The following is a 17,396-nucleotide window of genomic DNA, read 5'->3' as shown; positions in this document are numbered from 1 at the left end:
CTGCCACCCGTGTGCATCATGTTCATCTCTTCTGTTCTCATTGCTCTTCTCACTTTCTTCTGTTACCTTTAACAACTGTCTTCCTCCTCCCTTTGGGGCAGCGGAGAAGGAAGGCGAGTGTAAAATCCCATTAATGCATGCACGCATGCACAGACACACAAGCAGACACATCTGTTGTTTCATAAATCAATAATAATACTCAGAAAAGATAGAACTATTTTTGATGGATTGGACCAGCGCTGAAAAACAGTTTTGACAACCCATGTTTTTGTGTCAGGAACCACCTTCAGATTCCTCAGATGAAACATTCCTGCTGACAGCCCTTGTGATCCTGGAGTGATACTTCAAAATTGAATAATAAGCCAAGTCCTCCTCTAAAGCAACAGATGAATCTCTCTCATTTGTGCTATCAATTGCTCTTTCATACTCCAAGGAAAACTGTTTTGTTTTTGTTTTGAACTAGGTAGTTCATTCTACAAACAAGGCTGTGCAATTTGTGTTTGTGCACTGAGAATCAGTTCTGAAAGGTTGGGTTTTTTTCAAAAATTAACTCTCTTTTCTGTTTATTTTTTAATTGAATATGAAACATGTCAGTATTTCAAATTTTAAATAAAGTACTACACTAAAGAGCATATTATTATCTGTCTCTGGCAATTTGCATTTGCTCCTGGTGTTAGACCCCCCACAAAGGGCCTGGTCTTACCTTACTGATTTGAATACATAATAATTCCACTTAATTCTGTGTGTTAAACCTATGGGAGAAACAGAAAGTAGAATCTGACCAAAAGGTCTTTGCTAACAATATCAAAGAAACTTAAAAAGAATCAGGTCTTTAAATCTGGGTAAACATGTTGTGGAGGAAATGGACTTTTAAGAAAAAGAGAACCAGCTTTGATACCTAGCTCAAATAAAGTGAAAAACAAAATAAAAACTTTGAAGGTATTTTAAGTGGTCACACAGTGCTCTGGCTCTATCAAGAGACACCAACTGAGTAGGGTCATGGTCCCAGCAGGAAAGCCTTCACGACTTACATGTGAGCTTTAAGAAACACAGCTGGTGACTCAGCAAATGATTACCTGATAGGAACCCGCTCGGCAGCAAGGGATGTGAGTGTCAGGTGGAAAACCTCTGTCTTCCCAATGATACATAAAGTCAAGGTTCTATACATTCACGGTGATGATGCACTCCTTGCAAAACCAGGTATGTTAGATCCTGGGCACACTCTCACTCAGTGAGTTAGGGTATGTTAAAATATTATTGGCTATTTAACTGAGTCCAGTCAGCTACTGAACTGAGTAGGATCCCCGAATTTGTGAAGTCAAAACTTTGGGACAACTGCACATACGCAGGTTTTTGACATCTGGGGCAGGAAGGAAATAAGATAACAGCTTCTTTTTATGTTCCGATCTCCATCTTTCACCTTTTTTTCAACCATCACACATTACTCCACCCAGCCATACATTTGCCCTTCTGACCTCTTAGCAGCCCTCTCGCTCTCAGCCACTTGACTTGCCTTTCTTCTTATTATTTTTTTAAATCTTAAAACCATGCAGCTCATCTGCCTCCCTTGGCTTCCAGTACTGTTGGTACAGTGCTGCTATCAAAGGGTAACTCTACTGTTGTCAGCTTCCTTTTCCCTCTTCTGGATCCAAATGTACCTTCCGTGTTCCTAGTGTACAATAGCAAGGCAGAGAAACACACAGTCTTTTTTTTTTTTTTTTCATGAACACCCAACAGAGAAAGGAGAGGGCCAAGATCTCTCTTTTGCTATAATCAAAATAATTCAACGATGTGGGACATCCACCTGTTTTAAACAAATAAGCCATTAACTCTCGATTTCTCCTAAGCGATTATCTCCTACTATTCTTCCTCCTTTGCAGTTGTTTTTCTGTAGTCTTCCACTCTGTCAGTGGGTGTTGGGGCTTTCTAATTTTTTGGCTAGATGTAAAGTAATTCAAAAGTGTAGAAGAGCTCAATGCTTGTTAACATTTTGCTTCAGCAGTGGCTTTAAGAAAAATTAATGTTTCCTCAGTAGGCAAACACATGGTTGATGTGACATGGCATAAAAGCATGAGAAAATCAAACTGAATAGGGGAAACAATAGCAACCTGCTGGACAGGAAAAACCAAGATAAGAAGAGACAAAAGTCATCTTTTCTGTTTGTTTGCCTTCATAAATTTATGCCAGGATAAAATATGTTGAATTCTCTATCTTGTTTTTGATTCTTCCAAGGTAGAGTGGAAATAAAGTGCCTTGAATTGGCTATTTTTCCTTTGTTTGTTTGCAAGTTCCTCCAACAATAGACTTGATTAAAGCCTTTTCTTCAAGAATGGCTAGTTTTCTTTTCCATAATGGAAAACCTAAACCGCTTACAGAGATAAATAGGTAGTGTCACAGATCTTATTTTGCTATTCCAGGTTGCTCTGAACCCCTGGGGATGAAATCAGGACATATACAGGACTACCAAATTACTGCCTCCAGTGTTTTCCGTACACTCAACATGGATATGTTCGCTTGGGAGCCCAGGAAAGCCCGCCTGGACAAGCAAGGCAAAGTTAATGCCTGGACCTCTGGCCACAATGACCAGTCACAGTGGTTACAGGTAAAGCTTCACATACATTTTCCCAAATGTTTATCTTCTTTGTGTTTCAGGTATGGGGATGGTTGACTGGTTTAGGATTATATTCATATTCTTCAGTTTCTGAATGTAACTATCCTAACTCTGCCACATGTAGATGATGAAGCTATGGAAGCCCACACAGATCGTCGTGTCTTTGGTACCTCAGTTGCAGAAAACCCTGCTCAGGGAAACCTTCACCTCCACAAGCCAATCCTTACAAGTTGTCCAGCAGCCATGGATTTTCCTTTGTTAATGGACTCAAATAGTAGTTCCAGATCTGTTTTACTGGCTTCTCATTTGCTGAGAGAGATGATTTTTTCCCCCCTTCTGTCCTTCCAAAGCTCCCTAGAAAAACATATTTACTTCAGCTGTGTGCACGTTAGCAAATCCGGCTCATAGAAATGATCTTTGTTGAATTGAGACTGCTCAAAATTACCTTCTGACACCGCACTGAAGCTGGCAAGACTGATTCAGCACATGAATTCATTATAAAGCTGTGCACAGGGGTTGTTTTCAGCCTGGGAGTGATTTATACAAGTCAGTAGCACGCTAATGTGAAAGATTGCAATAAATCACCAGTATGGAAGCCTATTTGACCAGTGACTGACACATTTACATTTTTTGAACTGTTGAAAATAGCAGTGTTTTGAGTCAGCTGCCAGTTTACAGTGCAGTTCTCGGTGGGCAGCCTCAATAGCACTAGACGTGGCTACTGACACCCTGCAATATATTCACATATAAATTATGACATATTAGCTTTTTTACCTACAGTTGCTAAGCAGTTTGATTACTATCTTTTCTCCAAGTTTACATGCATACAGAAAGGAAGGAGCAGTTGCCTTGTCTGTTTAACTTTTAAATAGCTGAAGATCCTGGGATTTGCTGAAGGTTTTTTAGAGCAGCTTGTTGAACAGCAGTTAGTAACTTCTGGAGAGGAGGAAAATTTTATTGCTGTGTTTTACAATGGAGAAGCAGAAGAATATGTTTCTCCACATAAAAGAGAGGCAGTTGTATCATATTTAGCCCCATCAGTGGTACCAAGAAACCACGGGTGTGCAGAGACTCCACAAAAATATCCTGTGGTCTGTTATTCCTCCTGTGGGTGACAGAGTATTTTTAATTAACTACAGATGGCAAGGGGTTGCAGAGTTAATTCTTATATTCTAAAATTTTCCATTCTGTTATAAGTCTTGCTATATTTGAACGTACCTGAACCTGCAAATTTAATCTGACCACTTGCACAGTCTCTGCAAGTCCTTGAAGTATCACGTGTGCTTTTTTATATCTAGTCAAAAAGAAAGTTGTGAAGAAATATTCATCTTTTAGTTCATCACATGTCTGTGATATGAGTAACTTCACAGGAATATGACCAATTTACCCTTTCCTGAAACTCATTTTACTTACGATATTTCTCCAAAAGAGATTCATAACATTTCTTGTGTGAAAAAATACAGGAGGCATTAAAACCATTTGTTTTTTCAGTGCTTAAGCTGGTCATATACTTCTACTGATCATTCTGAATTCAGTCCATGAGTAGAGATGGACTCACATGCTTCAAGTCTAGGTAACAATTCTGTAAGAAAGACATGCCTGTCATTTATATTTGTCCATTCATTGTTGTTCTCTTTGCTGGCAGTTCTCTGTTTTTTCCTTAAAAAGCAGAGTATTATATTGTAACCTTTTAACACACTGACTGCAATTTTATTGTCATGCTGCTTTCACAGAGTTTAGTCAAAACACATTTGTAAGAAAAAGCATGTGAAAGCAAACTTACCTGTATGCCCCTTTCCCTCACCAACTGCATAGTACGAGGAATAGTCCCAATAGAGATTCCATGGTATCCTAAAATGGGCTTTAAGACACAGATTTTGGGATTTTGCTAAAGTAGCTGGCCTACCAATATGATATTTCACAGTGTTAGCTTTCCATGCCCTTTGAATTTTCTCCACATGCCTTATTTGCTTTACCTTTTGTAATTTTCACTAGCATGCCTATAAAATTGGGTAAAAGCCTGCCAAATACCTTTAAAAATTATTGTTGCAATTTGTGGTATTTGTATGACTTGAACAGATCTGTTCTGACTTACAGTCATTTTGGGGGATCCTTGCCCAAATGCTATTGCTATCAACTGTTCCTCTGTTTAAAAGCTTGTGTGCTAACATACATCTCAGAGCACCTGCTGTGATAATGGTTGCTGAGAAGTGGTGTTTGCATCATGCGTAAATGCTACTTGCTACTTATGGGCAGTTCACAGCACTTTTGGATGGACTCTAGAGATAAATTCTTCTCCATCATGAGCTGGGGTTGTTTTACTTGGTTTTCTCCCAAAAAGGAAAATTCTGAATCTTCTGTGGAATTAAAAATGCAGCCAGTAACAAGTATGCTCTTTGTTTTAAAATATTCTGGATTGCTACATCCACAATTTAGCTCTAGAGGCAGGAGTATGATGTATTATGTGGCTCCACGCACAGACTGTGCATTTTTGGGTTCAAGAAGAATACTCAACTTATTGGTGCTGCAATTGTTGAAAGTCTGTTGTGATCTAGACTCGACTCACTTATGAATTACAGGTTCCCCACACAACACTTCTTTTACACCAAACAACATCATTAGCAATTGAAGAAAGTATTTTTGTGACGTGGAGGAAAAGTTAATGAGATTAGATGACCAAAATTGTACTTTTCCAGCTCAGTCAATCTGGGTCTGAATTCCCTCACATGCTTGCTGAAGGGCATTCTTGCCATTCCTTTAAAGATGATGTTGCAGAAGCCATGTCAGTTGCCTGGCCTAATTCATTGCACAGGAGCTTCCCTTAACTTAGGTAACCTGCCTGATTAGTGTCTGTGTACTTATCACAGTTCAAATCTGTGCAGCTTGGTGATAGAGAACAACGTTGCTGTTCAGGTTTGGTACTGAATGTAATGTGAGTAATCAGTTCCAGCAACTCTCTCTGCTCCTGAATACTTTCTTGAGGGATTCCCTTTCTTTTGGACACACTTCTGTGAAATCATCTGCAGCCCAGAAAGCCAACTGTATCCTGGGCTGCATCACAAGAAGTGTGACCAGCAGGTTGAGGGAGGGGATTCTCCCCCTCTACCCCACTCTGGTGAGACCCCACCTGCAGTACTGTGTTCAGCTCTGGGGTCCCCAACATAAGAAGGACATGGAACTGTTGGAGCAGGTCCAGAGGAGGGCCATAAAAATGATCAGGGGGCTGGAGCACCTCTCCTATGAAGACAGGCTGAGGGAATTGGCGTTGTTCAGCCAAGAGAAGAGAAGGCTCCAGGGAGACCTTATAGCAGCCTTGAAGGGGGTCTGCAAGGAAGCTGGAGAAGGACTTTTTACAAGGGCATGTAGTAATAGGACAAGGGGTAATGGCTTTAAACTGCAAGAGGGGAGATTTAGATGAGATGTAAGGAAGAAGTTCACTGTGAGGATGGTGAGGCACTGGAACAGGTTGCCAAGAGAGGTTGTGGATGCCCCATCCCTGGCAGTGTTCAAGGTGAGGCTGGACGGGGCTTTGAGCAACCTGGTCTAGTGGAAGGTGTCCCTGCCCATGGCAGGGGGGGTGGAACTAGGTGATCATTAAGGTCCCTTCCAACCCAAACCCTTCTGTGATTCTATAATTCTATGAATAGAATTAAATATCGGGGGGAGGTAGGGAAGTGACATTAAAGAAAAAGAAAGTCACAGTTTGCTTCCCATGATTGTGTATAACCTTAGCATAAACTAAGTGAGGTAAAGCATTTCAAGTTAATTACTGAGAAATTAAAGAAAAGCCTAAACTTCACTTTTCTTCAAGGCAGCCCCTTTCCCTTATTACTTTGATTTGGTTGTCAGCATCATCTGCTACCATGAACCAGTTCACAAGCTTCTCCCGGGATCTCTTGCTGAACCACCGTGACCAGGCTACTTTGCCAGTTTTGGGAGTGCTTCTGCTCCTCCTGGACACAATCCAGGACTGCTATTCAAGATGGTCACCCCACTCCCCATTTCTTCAGTTATTTGATGTTAAAAGAATTGTTAAAGAACTTCCTGCTGTATGCTCAGAATGAGGCACTGTGGCTATAAATAATATTGAAAATTATTCCTACTGACCTTTCAGATGCTTGGTGATTGCTCTTGTAAATAGATTTTCACCATTCTGTGTCTCATTTTCCTAGCTGAGACTATCATTCAAAAGAATTAACATTTTCCTCAAAATCCATTCCCACTCTACTGTTACAAATAATGAGATCATGACAGTGGCTTAAACTCTTTTCCCTATTTACTGTTAGTTAAGTTTCAGAGTTTTAAAATATTTCCTTATTTCTGCTAGATCAACAGATGCCATACCGTCATTGTATTGATTTCCCACTTTCTCTCACTGCCTAATAAGAACAGCAACACGATCTGCTTTAATGCCTTTGCCCATTTGTCCTTTGCCTGGTGCTTCAGCAAGTAATTTCTCTGATGCTCTTTCTCTGATCTACCGTCCTCTGCAATATTCCTTGGAACTGAAGCATCTGATTTCATTTGGTGTCTCCAAATAGCTGGAGGTCTCTTCTCCCTCCTCATCCATCTCCTTTGCATAAACTGTTTTGTATGTTATCCTAGTCCTAACTTTATAATCATACATGTGTTGGTAGTATTTTATCTTTAAAATGGTGATATTGTGGGTTTTTTGAAGGCCTGTCTCTCTACAGAGCACAGCTGGGTGAAAAGGGTGCCCGTCTTGGAGCCTGCTGAGTTTCCTTTTATATCTCCATATTATCTTCAGGTCACCAGCAGCACTGCAGTAGCTTTATGTTTCTAGTTGTAATTGAAACTTTAAAGCAGTTTACTCGCTGCAAAAATGACTTTCATCTGGTTGCTTAACTTGTATTTTGCTGCAAAGCTAGCGGAAGGTTCTGCAGCTTGATGTGCTTGAATGATAAACCTGATACAGTTTGTCCACAGTTATTTTGTATATCTACCATTGAGCTCAGAAAAGAATCATCCTTTCCTTAAATAGCAGAATGGAGCCACAAGCAATGTCTTATTCTAATGTTTCTCTTGCTGATTGCATGTGATGGAATCAGCTAAGCACTATTAGGGAAAAAACAGTTGCTGATAAAGAGAGCAGATTGTTTGAATACTGGCAGAGCAACTGCCACATATATACATACACATTTTTAAAATGTGATGATTGTCAGTAGTATAATACATTTGGGTGGGGTATTTTCCTGCTAGCCTAATCTCCAGTATTAGACAATATTACTGGGATTTTTCACCAACACCGTTAGAAAACAATTGTCTCAGTGCTGCAATTTGCTTATTCTTTCTGTTTAATACATGACCATCTTTTTTACATCACAGAGTCTCTTGTTTGAAAACAAACACAAAATTGTATTCCAAATAATTACTCACTTTTTCTTATATATATGCAAAAACATCTCTATCTACAAAGTCTCATGCCATCATAGGATCTGCATATATTAATTTTCTAGCATTTATTTACAGTGTTTAGGCTTCTAAGTGATCAAATGAGAGAGTTATTTAAAGGCTAAACCAGACTCAGCTTCTACTCTGTTTTTCTTATAGAGTACTCTTATAGAAAGTAGCCTTTGTGCTACATTTGTCCAGTATTTACAAAACTTGACAGTGGTACGTGTTGTGCTCTGCACCACCAACACAAGTCAACTGAAATTGTCTAAGTACTAAGATAAATGAGGATTAAAAGAAGACAGAGGGTAATCATGACTAATGCTATGTCAGCTACAGCAGCCTCGTGCAGAGGACAGCTAACATGAGCCTAGAGAGACAAACCAGACCTTTTTTTGGATTTCACCAAGTTATTGGCTATATAACCTGATGCAAACGGACTAAACTACAGCAATTTTTAATTTTACAGATTCTATATATAAAAAATACATACACAATTTATAGCTACTTTAAAATATCTACTTCTAATTAGTTGCTTAGGCTCCTTCTATAGTCAATGGAAAGAGGACAGCACTATCAGGGAATAATTCATCCTACCCTAAATAAGTGTCTTAAGTTTCCTGTTATGAATCACCCTGGAGATATGCCTTTACTCTGTTAGCCACAGAGAGAGAGAAACAATTAGCTTAAACAAGAAGATGAATTTTTGAATGATGACAGTTACGTGAGGTGAATCCTTCCCTTTTTTAATATGGGAAGAGAACTTTATTTTTCATCTCATATTGGTTAGCTGAGCTTATTTTCATGTTGGTGTTCATTCTGTCACTAAAAAACCCGAATATTGCTTCCTCTTTCTCATGTGGTATTTGCTTCTCGCTATTATTGCACCTGCCTCTTTCTCCCCTTTTTTGTTGTATTTACCTGTTTATTTGTAATGAATTATGCAGAGGCTTACTAGGTAGGAAATCACTATAATGTAGCATTTCCTAAATGCTGAAAACCACTCATAAGGAGAACATTGTATGGATTATTTAATTACCTTTTGAATTGTGTCATTAGCAAAGCAAGCATTAATACCAATACTGGTTAAAGTAGCCAAATAAGTGGTTTCTGTCTGGCCACCAGCTTAAATATTTTAACAGCCATACTCTGGAAAAAAAGAAAATGCTTAACAACATCTTAATAAATAAGGACTTGAAAGACCCAGAATTGGAATAGGATAAAATGTTAGTTTAAAACCAATCTAGTAATTAAGATAATGAGGAAATTACATGACTTCTAGAAGGCTTGGACTGCTAAGCAGTGTGTTGTGACTGGTCTTTGAAAGATACAGTATTCTATGGGAGTTGTAAGCTTAATTATAACACATTATAAACAAAGAGCATGTATCTTTCTCTGCAGCTTCAACAAACCACAGCCATCACCAATAGACTAGGAAAGGAACCAATGTCCTTTACATGTACAGCAACAAAAGTTCTCTCTCGTTCTTCAGATGCAAAGTTGGTACTGTTTTTTAAATATAATTTCTCACAAGCAGAAAAGTGAGTTCTCAGATTTCAGATGGCTAAAGACAAGTTGTGCAGACATCAACCTTTCTTTGTGCCGTGCTTTTTATTGGGATACTGAAAGATATTTACAGTCAATATTGGTAATTTTACCTTTCCAACTCAAAGTCATCTTTTTGTTTTCTTGTGGTTCTTCGCAAGGCAGCTGTCATTTCTGCTTGAAGGACTTCACTTGGACACTCAGCTTTGGCATCTCCTTGGTCTTATGTTTACCTTGATGGGAAGCTTCACAGGGTAATATTCTGCTCAAACAGTCTGATAGTTCACAGAATGCAGCAACATAACAAGGCAGGTTGTGATTAAATTATTAATATGGAACCTTCCTTTCCTATACTTGGCCAGAAACTCACTATATATAAATTTCCCTATAAAAAGCAGTCAGTGGTAGAATAAGGTAGTTATGGACAAATAGTTCGGAGTGATGTAGTCAAAGACAAAAGCAGGTAAAGAGAGATACCCACTCCCAAATTGCACACTGTTGTATTTACCTACTTTGCACTGCCTAGGCTAGAATGCCAAACAGGTCACATTACTGACTTCTTCACTTGCACATAAGCCACGGACTTAAGTTTGCAAATAGATAATCACTATTTGCCTTTAGGACAGTCTGTAGCTTCAGATGAACAACAAGCTTTTCTTTCTTTCCTTTTTTTTTAAAAAAAAAAAAATTCTGATCTCTTCATATGTTCCCAATGCTTTTTTAACACTACTAACAAACACATAGCTTAGAGAAATGGTATTAAGACGTATGCCTTTATTTCCTAGTCACAGTTACCTGTCAGCAAATATTTGATGGCTATTCCAGAGGTCACTCTCTAACACAGTTTTTCCCCCAAATCATTTCAAGTTAAATGCATTATTCACATTGATAATGTTACTAAATAGTGCATTTCAGCATTGCCCTTCATAAATTGCTTTTGACTTTGCAAAGCTTTCTTCTGCAATTCATTCTATCGAAATGTTTATAGTAGTAATTGAATTTAAGCCTTGAAATTAAATAAGGCAGCATAAAATCGTGGTTTATTTTGCCTTTTCAATGCTGTATTTAGGCTGTATTTTATCATTTAGGTAGTGAAGTCTAGAGCCTTGGTAGAATCATTGATTTTACTCTGGCCAAATAGAAAGAGATTGTTAGAAGGACAGGCAGAGTACAGTAGCTCTTTGTTGCAAGGTATGCAGGAAATAGGCAACAAATAGATACAGCATGATTATTTCCTGTGATAAAAACTTGTATGATGACAGTTTCATAAACAGGTACGAAGGAAAGAGACTGTCTGAACTCTAAATTAGCTATGGGTAGGATTTTATAGGAGAAAAATGTTTCATTGCACAAAGTACTACTCTGTTCAGTGAATTATATTCCCTACTGTCTCAGTTAAGTCTTCAGTAAAAAATGAGGGGTTAACTCAGTGTTCCATACCCTATCTTTGAAACGTAACAAATTCATCATCACTAACAAAAATTACCTGAGAAGTTTCCATAAACAGTTGAATCATGTCTAGCTTTAAAGCATTGCAAGAGAGTACTGTCAGTTCCCTTACTGACTTGTAGTTTTTCTCTGTGTATCACTCCCCTGCAGATGAAAGTTAAATTGAATAATGACCCATTTCCTATTACAATAACAGTTTTTGATCTTGCTTTAAAGAACCTGGGAGTCTAAGTGAAAACTCCCTGATTGTTCTGAATTTTTATGTACATAGGACTTGAGACTGAAGCAATTTTTGTTACTGTGCATTTACAGTGGAAATTTTGCTCTTGCTTGATGTCAATAGCAGCACCTTCTGAAAATGGCATGCATTAAATTTTAACGGAAAGATGTTAGCTTTTCATTGTTTTAAATTCCTGACTGTTTTACCTAGCTATCCTTTCCAGTGATTTGAAATAAAATTTTGTCTCTATTTCTGAATCAAAGCTGTATTTTCCTTGCCCTGTCTTAAAATAACAAAATGGCTACAAAATTGGCTAGGTAGGAAAACAGAAAGACAGGGTGCAAATGTGTTTCTTATTCATGCCTTCTTTTTCCATGGCACTGTTTCAAAACAGCATCCACTTTTTCCTGATAAAACCATTCATTGTTTCTGTAGCTACATCTGAATTAGTTTTAGACTCAAGCACAATTGGGCACAGTTGTTGCCCCACAATACTTTCAGTCTCGACAAGACAAAAGGATGACAAAGAAAATACAGATGACGGAGAGAAATGAAGCAACCTTGACAAGGTCAAGTGTCTTTAAGTAGCAAAAAATACCTGATGTACAAACAGATGAGACAAAAGCCAATGCAGGATGAAAGCAAAAGAATAGAGTAGAACTGAGTCTAGTTCTGTTTTCTGATAGCTTGATGCTTTATTAACTGGACTGTGCTGTTTTTATTAGCCTTGTGTGTTTGTTCCCAAATGTTACTTCTTGACTAAGCAAGACACTTATATTTTCTTCATGTGTCTGTCAAGATCTTATGAGTAAAATATACAAAGGTCTTGGAAAGCTATTCTTCACTGAACAGGCCTCTTAATTTTGTATTTGTATGATTTTAGTCTTTATGCCACTGTAAAAACTCAATGAAGCTGTATTATGAGATTCAGGTTGACTTCAGAACATATTTGTTCAAAATCTGCTATTAATTTTCCTATTCTGTTCTGTACATAAAGTAGATGATAGAAACAGGTCAGTTCCTGGCTTGGCAAATGGTGAACAGAGATAGTCTCTTTTTTGCTAAGTAAATAATGAATTTGAGACACAAACACAAACAAGTAGTGGTGGCAAAGGAACGTCAAATTAATCTAAATTAGAAGGCAACAAGCTACCTTGCAGCCTTCTTCAGAGGAGGGGAAAACATGCTTAACCAGGCTGTTAACCATTGTTAACCATTTACCTAGCAGTAAGCAGAAAACTGAAACAGTCCTATCTCAGCATGTTAAAGCATCACATAAAGCAGATACAGACATTTCTCTTACTGTTTCTGAATCTTTTCCTATTCATTGGCTTCATCATGTATTTTTCCCTAATAACATCCCACTCATAGTTTAGTGTTGGTCTCAGCAGAATACTTAATAGCTTGGCTTTTTTGGTTTTGGTTTCCATGTTAACTCAGGTGTGTCTATATAGCAATGTATTGTGCAAGATCCTCTTTCCACTCTGCTTGATAACATTCATCCTGCTTGATCCTCAAGTAATGCAAGAGCAGTTTCCCTGTCAGAAAACATGACATAGGAGAAAAATCTTAGCAGAAAAGGTGAGCAAGAGAGAAAGAGAATTTAAAAGGTAAATCACAGTAGACACAAAAATACTGCAACTAAACATTTCTTCAATTATCTGGGTCTTGTTCAAGAGCACCTTGAGACTTGTAAAATAGAGTGTCAAACAGGCTTTCATCGGAATTTCCTCACTGATTTTGGGCTTTTGTCTGTGTGTACATCTACTCACAGGAGCTGAGACTTGCTCAACAGGCATAAAGATAGAAATAGAGGCAAATTTTCTCAGAATAGAGCCATGTTTTTTAAGCTATAATTCATCTTTGACATCGGAACAGAGCTGAGAAGATATGTGAGTTGACAGTGCTTGTATTCACATTTGATAATTTTCTCTAAAATAAGTCATATAATAGGTTATTTTAAAGGAATGCATGCTTTAACACTTAGTCCTTGGGATTACAAAAACTTCCTGCCTAATTATGTCCTATACATAACGAAGTCTTAATTGCTTTTGTTGTTGGAGTGATCTTCTTAGAAGCTGCATGTTTAATTAACCACAAGATATATTAATCCTATTTCAACCCAGCCTTTCTTTGTTGCATAATTAAGCAGAAAAATATTTTCACAATTAGAAGTTAATCCTATATATAGCTAGTAAAAGGAAAACACCTTTGTAGAAGAAACAGATCTGTTATTTCTAATGGCAAAAGTAAAAATATTTAGACCCATTTTAATGGGTCATCGTTGTTAAGAGGTAATGAGAATTATAACACACCAATACTGTTTTCAGCTAAGAAGTATTAAGAAGAAAACTATCAAAATGTTTTTTAAAGACCTTTCTGCAGATGGTTAATGATCTCCCTTTGGCAACATCAGAAATACTGCAAAGGCTTGATACAGTATTTATAAATATAGGAACAGACCCTCACTGCATATTCCTTTATCTGAATTCATTTTTATTGACTTGACTTTGAGATGTTCTTCAGTTTGTCTTATTTATACTTCAGTTACATTGAACTCAAACACTGCTGCTGTATACCAAATAGACAAATATTGTGGATTCAGTTTTGTGTTTTGCTGCATAATGCTGAGCATCCTGAACTTTTAGAAACCTCAACAGCACGTTGGAGGAGTAGTGAAGACTTGCTTTTTTTGAGAGGTACCAGACAGCTTCAGCTGATGTTGTTTCATGAAGCCAAAGAATAAAAGTAAGAGATTTTTAGAGGATGGTCTATGGACTCGCTAGCTAACTTACATGGCAGTGTTGAGACTATAAAACTCACTGTTTAGCTGAATTCGCAAAACATAGATGCCACCGAACTCAATAAGGACCTCAGAGCACAGCAGTCACACCACTGAGAGCAGCACACACGTCCTCCACAGAAGAAAGCCATATTGTTTTCAGTGTCTCTTATTGACACTCGGCTTGTGAAAGTTCTTCATCCACTTCAACAGGATCTCTGGCAGCACCATCATTTTCTTCCGTATATAAATATGTGTTGCATGCTAATACACATACAAAGAATGGGGTGAACTGCAAAGAATGTGGACATCACAGCAGTGATGGATCACACCTTAGGAGAATGTGAGCCAAATCCAAACGAGCTAATGGGAGTGACAGCCTGACCATCAGTGGAGAGGTGCTTGCTGACTAACAAACGAATGGTACGTTCACTCTGCTCCTTAGACAAGCTTGCCTGTTCCCTGCCCACAGATCTATCTCCACCGGGAGGACTGCTTTACTCAATATAAACCTCAGAGCGGCTTTAAAACAACTGTCAGTTTAGTTATTAGTGGTTGAACGTTTTTCACAGCATCTGCCACCAAACCATTTATTCTTTTCGCTTCCCCCAAATGTACACTGATATAAATTGCAGGACCACAGTAGGATTTGCTTTGTGCTCCAAAACACATCAGAGGGGTTGTTTTTATTTGAGAGAAGCTTAGAAGTCTTGTTTTCCATGGTTCACAGCAATAATTCATAGTCCTAGAAAGTCTTTTGATATTAAAAATTAAATCTCTCTTTTATGAGAATTTACGAGTTATTCAGGGGTTATTATCAGAGAGATTTAACATGGTTCCTGTTATTTTCTTTATTCCCCATCCTACTGTATGTAATTTTGTGTTGCTAAGGCAATCTGACTCTCTATATATAAGCAAAATTATTTTTTTTAATTCTAAGATAGTCTTCCATTTAAAATCTACATCATAAATAAAACACAAGAGAATGAAGGAGGGGTCTTTTGAGAATTTTGCATGTCTAAGTTACTTTATATCTGTGCAGATGCATATAGTGAGGGTGCAATCTTTCTCCTTTTTCCACTATAATTTTTTACATTTTCTAATTGCATTCCACTCTTCTGGTAAAATGTCATAAAATGTTACCTGGTTTTAGTTCTAATGAAACAATAATGACACCCACTATCGGAGCAAGAGAGGATAGGTATTGAAGGACCGCAGTGTTGTATTTTTTGACCCTCTTAAAAGTCAAACTTCAAATGGAATAATAACATTCTCAGAAAAAATGGAGCAATTGGAAATAAATGTTGTCGTGTTGAGTAATATCTAGCTCAGTGATTTAAAAAGGTCTGTCATCTATTACAGAAGCTCACTCAGAAGGTGGAAATTGTGGCTAATCAATTTACATTGCAGTCCTCCCACATTGCATGAGCCTTTCCATTTCATTTTGACTGAAAAAAGAACTGAATTCTGGGAATTAGATTTTATTTCTTGCATTAAAAGATATAAGCAAGTTAAACTTTAATGTACAAGAAAATAAATGAAAACATTAAAATTAATTATTCAAATTTAATCTGTTCTTCAGTTTTACAGAGAACTGTAAATCTCATTTTAACTTTGCACTTCAGCCATTTAGGCAATGTGGTCTTTAAAACTGGAATAGAGACTCTATGGGAAGCTTTCTAGACAATTTGATAATCTGTCACTTTGCATTGTATCACCCCATTATTTCACAGATTAAAAGCAAATGCGTAAAAAGAAACTCAATGCTATGATTCTAAGAAGGCTTTTTTTGTAAAATACAGATCTCTTCACTGAACTGCACTTGATTTTAATCGTCATGTAGTAGGGATAAAAACAAAGGCAGACAGTTCTGTTGTTTTGTTACATTAATTAGTTTATCACACCAGCTTTAGGAGCACTGCCGTAGGAGCTATTTGGGGGGATTTTTACAGCTCTGGAACTGCCACTAACTATCTATCACAGTACAGTAAAATTTTATTTTTTTTTACAGAAAGGTTAATATCCAAGATAAACAAGGCCTACTTGAAGCAAAAGAAGCCAGCTAGTGTATGTTTAGATATGGGTGGCAGCACACTGATCTTCACTCAGTTAGATTTAAGGACTGATGTTGTGATGTTTGAAAAATAAGTGTCAGAAGTCTGATCCAGAATGTAGCAAAGTCAGTGTAAGTGCTGGCATTCATTGCTATATAGTTTTGCCACAGTACATAGGATAATGACTGGGAGTAAATAGTGTCGTGCACTGCAACCACTAGTCATACACCTCTACCTTACTAGAGAAGTCGCTCCTTTTCAGTGCAGGGTTCCTTGTCTATACCATCCTGTAAATGATTTCTAGCTCAGTTGCCTAAAGCACTTGACAGACATTTATCAATTTGGTTTTGGGTTGCCGGGTTTTTTTAAGTTTGAGATGAATCTTCTAAGTTCTCTGCATGTAACATAACAGAAAAAGTCAGAGAGGAGTATGGAGAAAGTGGGTTGGGAATGCAATATGCAGTATTTTTCACAATATAAGAACTCAGTGGGGTCACATGAGACTAGCAGGTGGCAGGTTTATACAAACAAAAGGAAATACATCTGCATTAAGAGCTAGCATTGAGCTTGCTATAGTAGTTGTAGTCCATACCACTAGCCACCTGTAGACTCTGTGAACTGAGAATTTAGGGATTTCATGCCTTCTGCACCCCTTTTTCTTCTCTGTACTGCTCATAAGTGGATAATAAGGTACTGCCTGTTGTGCCTGGATAAGTGAAGTATGTGTGACAAGAACTAGAGGACATCGACAGTGAGAGGCAGCTTTTAGGAGGTAGTTTTACATAGTGCATGATAGACCAGAGAAACTCTGAGAGATGGTTTTGTGGCTGTAAGAAGCTGATCTGAATTCAAGGGGGGACTGGACATGAACTCATCCAGTTCTTACTGAAGAAATCCATTAGAAATTAGTAAATAGAAAAACACATAAAGCTCAAGAAATTCCCTTATCTGAAAATTAATGGAGACTGCAGGTGTATTAAGCCAACATATATGTATATATTTTGCCTTTTTAATCTACTTTTTTGGATAGTAATGGGCCCTCAATTTGTACCAGTACAACTTGTCCTCTCCTGTCGGTCTTCTACAAAGACATTTACCACACAAGCAAAGGTACCACAGTCAAGGAAAGGGAAAAATGAACCAAACATGAAGGTTGGGACAGCATAATGATATTTCATTAAAATGGTATTCTTTCTTTTTTTATTTTTTTTTCCAGATTTCTGTGTAATTCTATTGTTAGGAGAACTGTTTTCAAAAATTCCTGTTTCATTTAGCTGGAAGTAAATTCTCAATGCTTCAGGCCAAATACAGGGCACATATTTC

General features: G+C 37.7%; 1 protein-coding gene across 2 annotated transcripts in view; it reads left to right on the top strand.

The window, feature by feature from the left end:
• Positions 1-17,396, top strand: part of EDIL3 (EGF like repeats and discoidin domains 3) — a 262,422-nt gene that overhangs the window by 208,134 nt on the left and 36,892 nt on the right. For both annotated transcript variants that reach the window (XM_075020331.1, XM_075020330.1), the window contains one exon: positions 2,418-2,602. In XM_075020331.1, coding sequence (XP_074876432.1) covers positions 2,418-2,602 — 185 coding nt within the window. The remainder of the gene's footprint in view (positions 1-2,417; positions 2,603-17,396) is intronic.

This window comes from Buteo buteo, chromosome Z (genome assembly GCF_964188355.1).
Source record: "Buteo buteo chromosome Z, bButBut1.hap1.1, whole genome shotgun sequence".
In the NCBI taxonomy this organism is placed as follows: domain Eukaryota; kingdom Metazoa; phylum Chordata; class Aves; order Accipitriformes; family Accipitridae; genus Buteo; species Buteo buteo.
The sequence above is the reverse complement of the archived record's forward strand: the minus strand, read 5'-3'. Positions and strand labels throughout refer to the sequence as shown.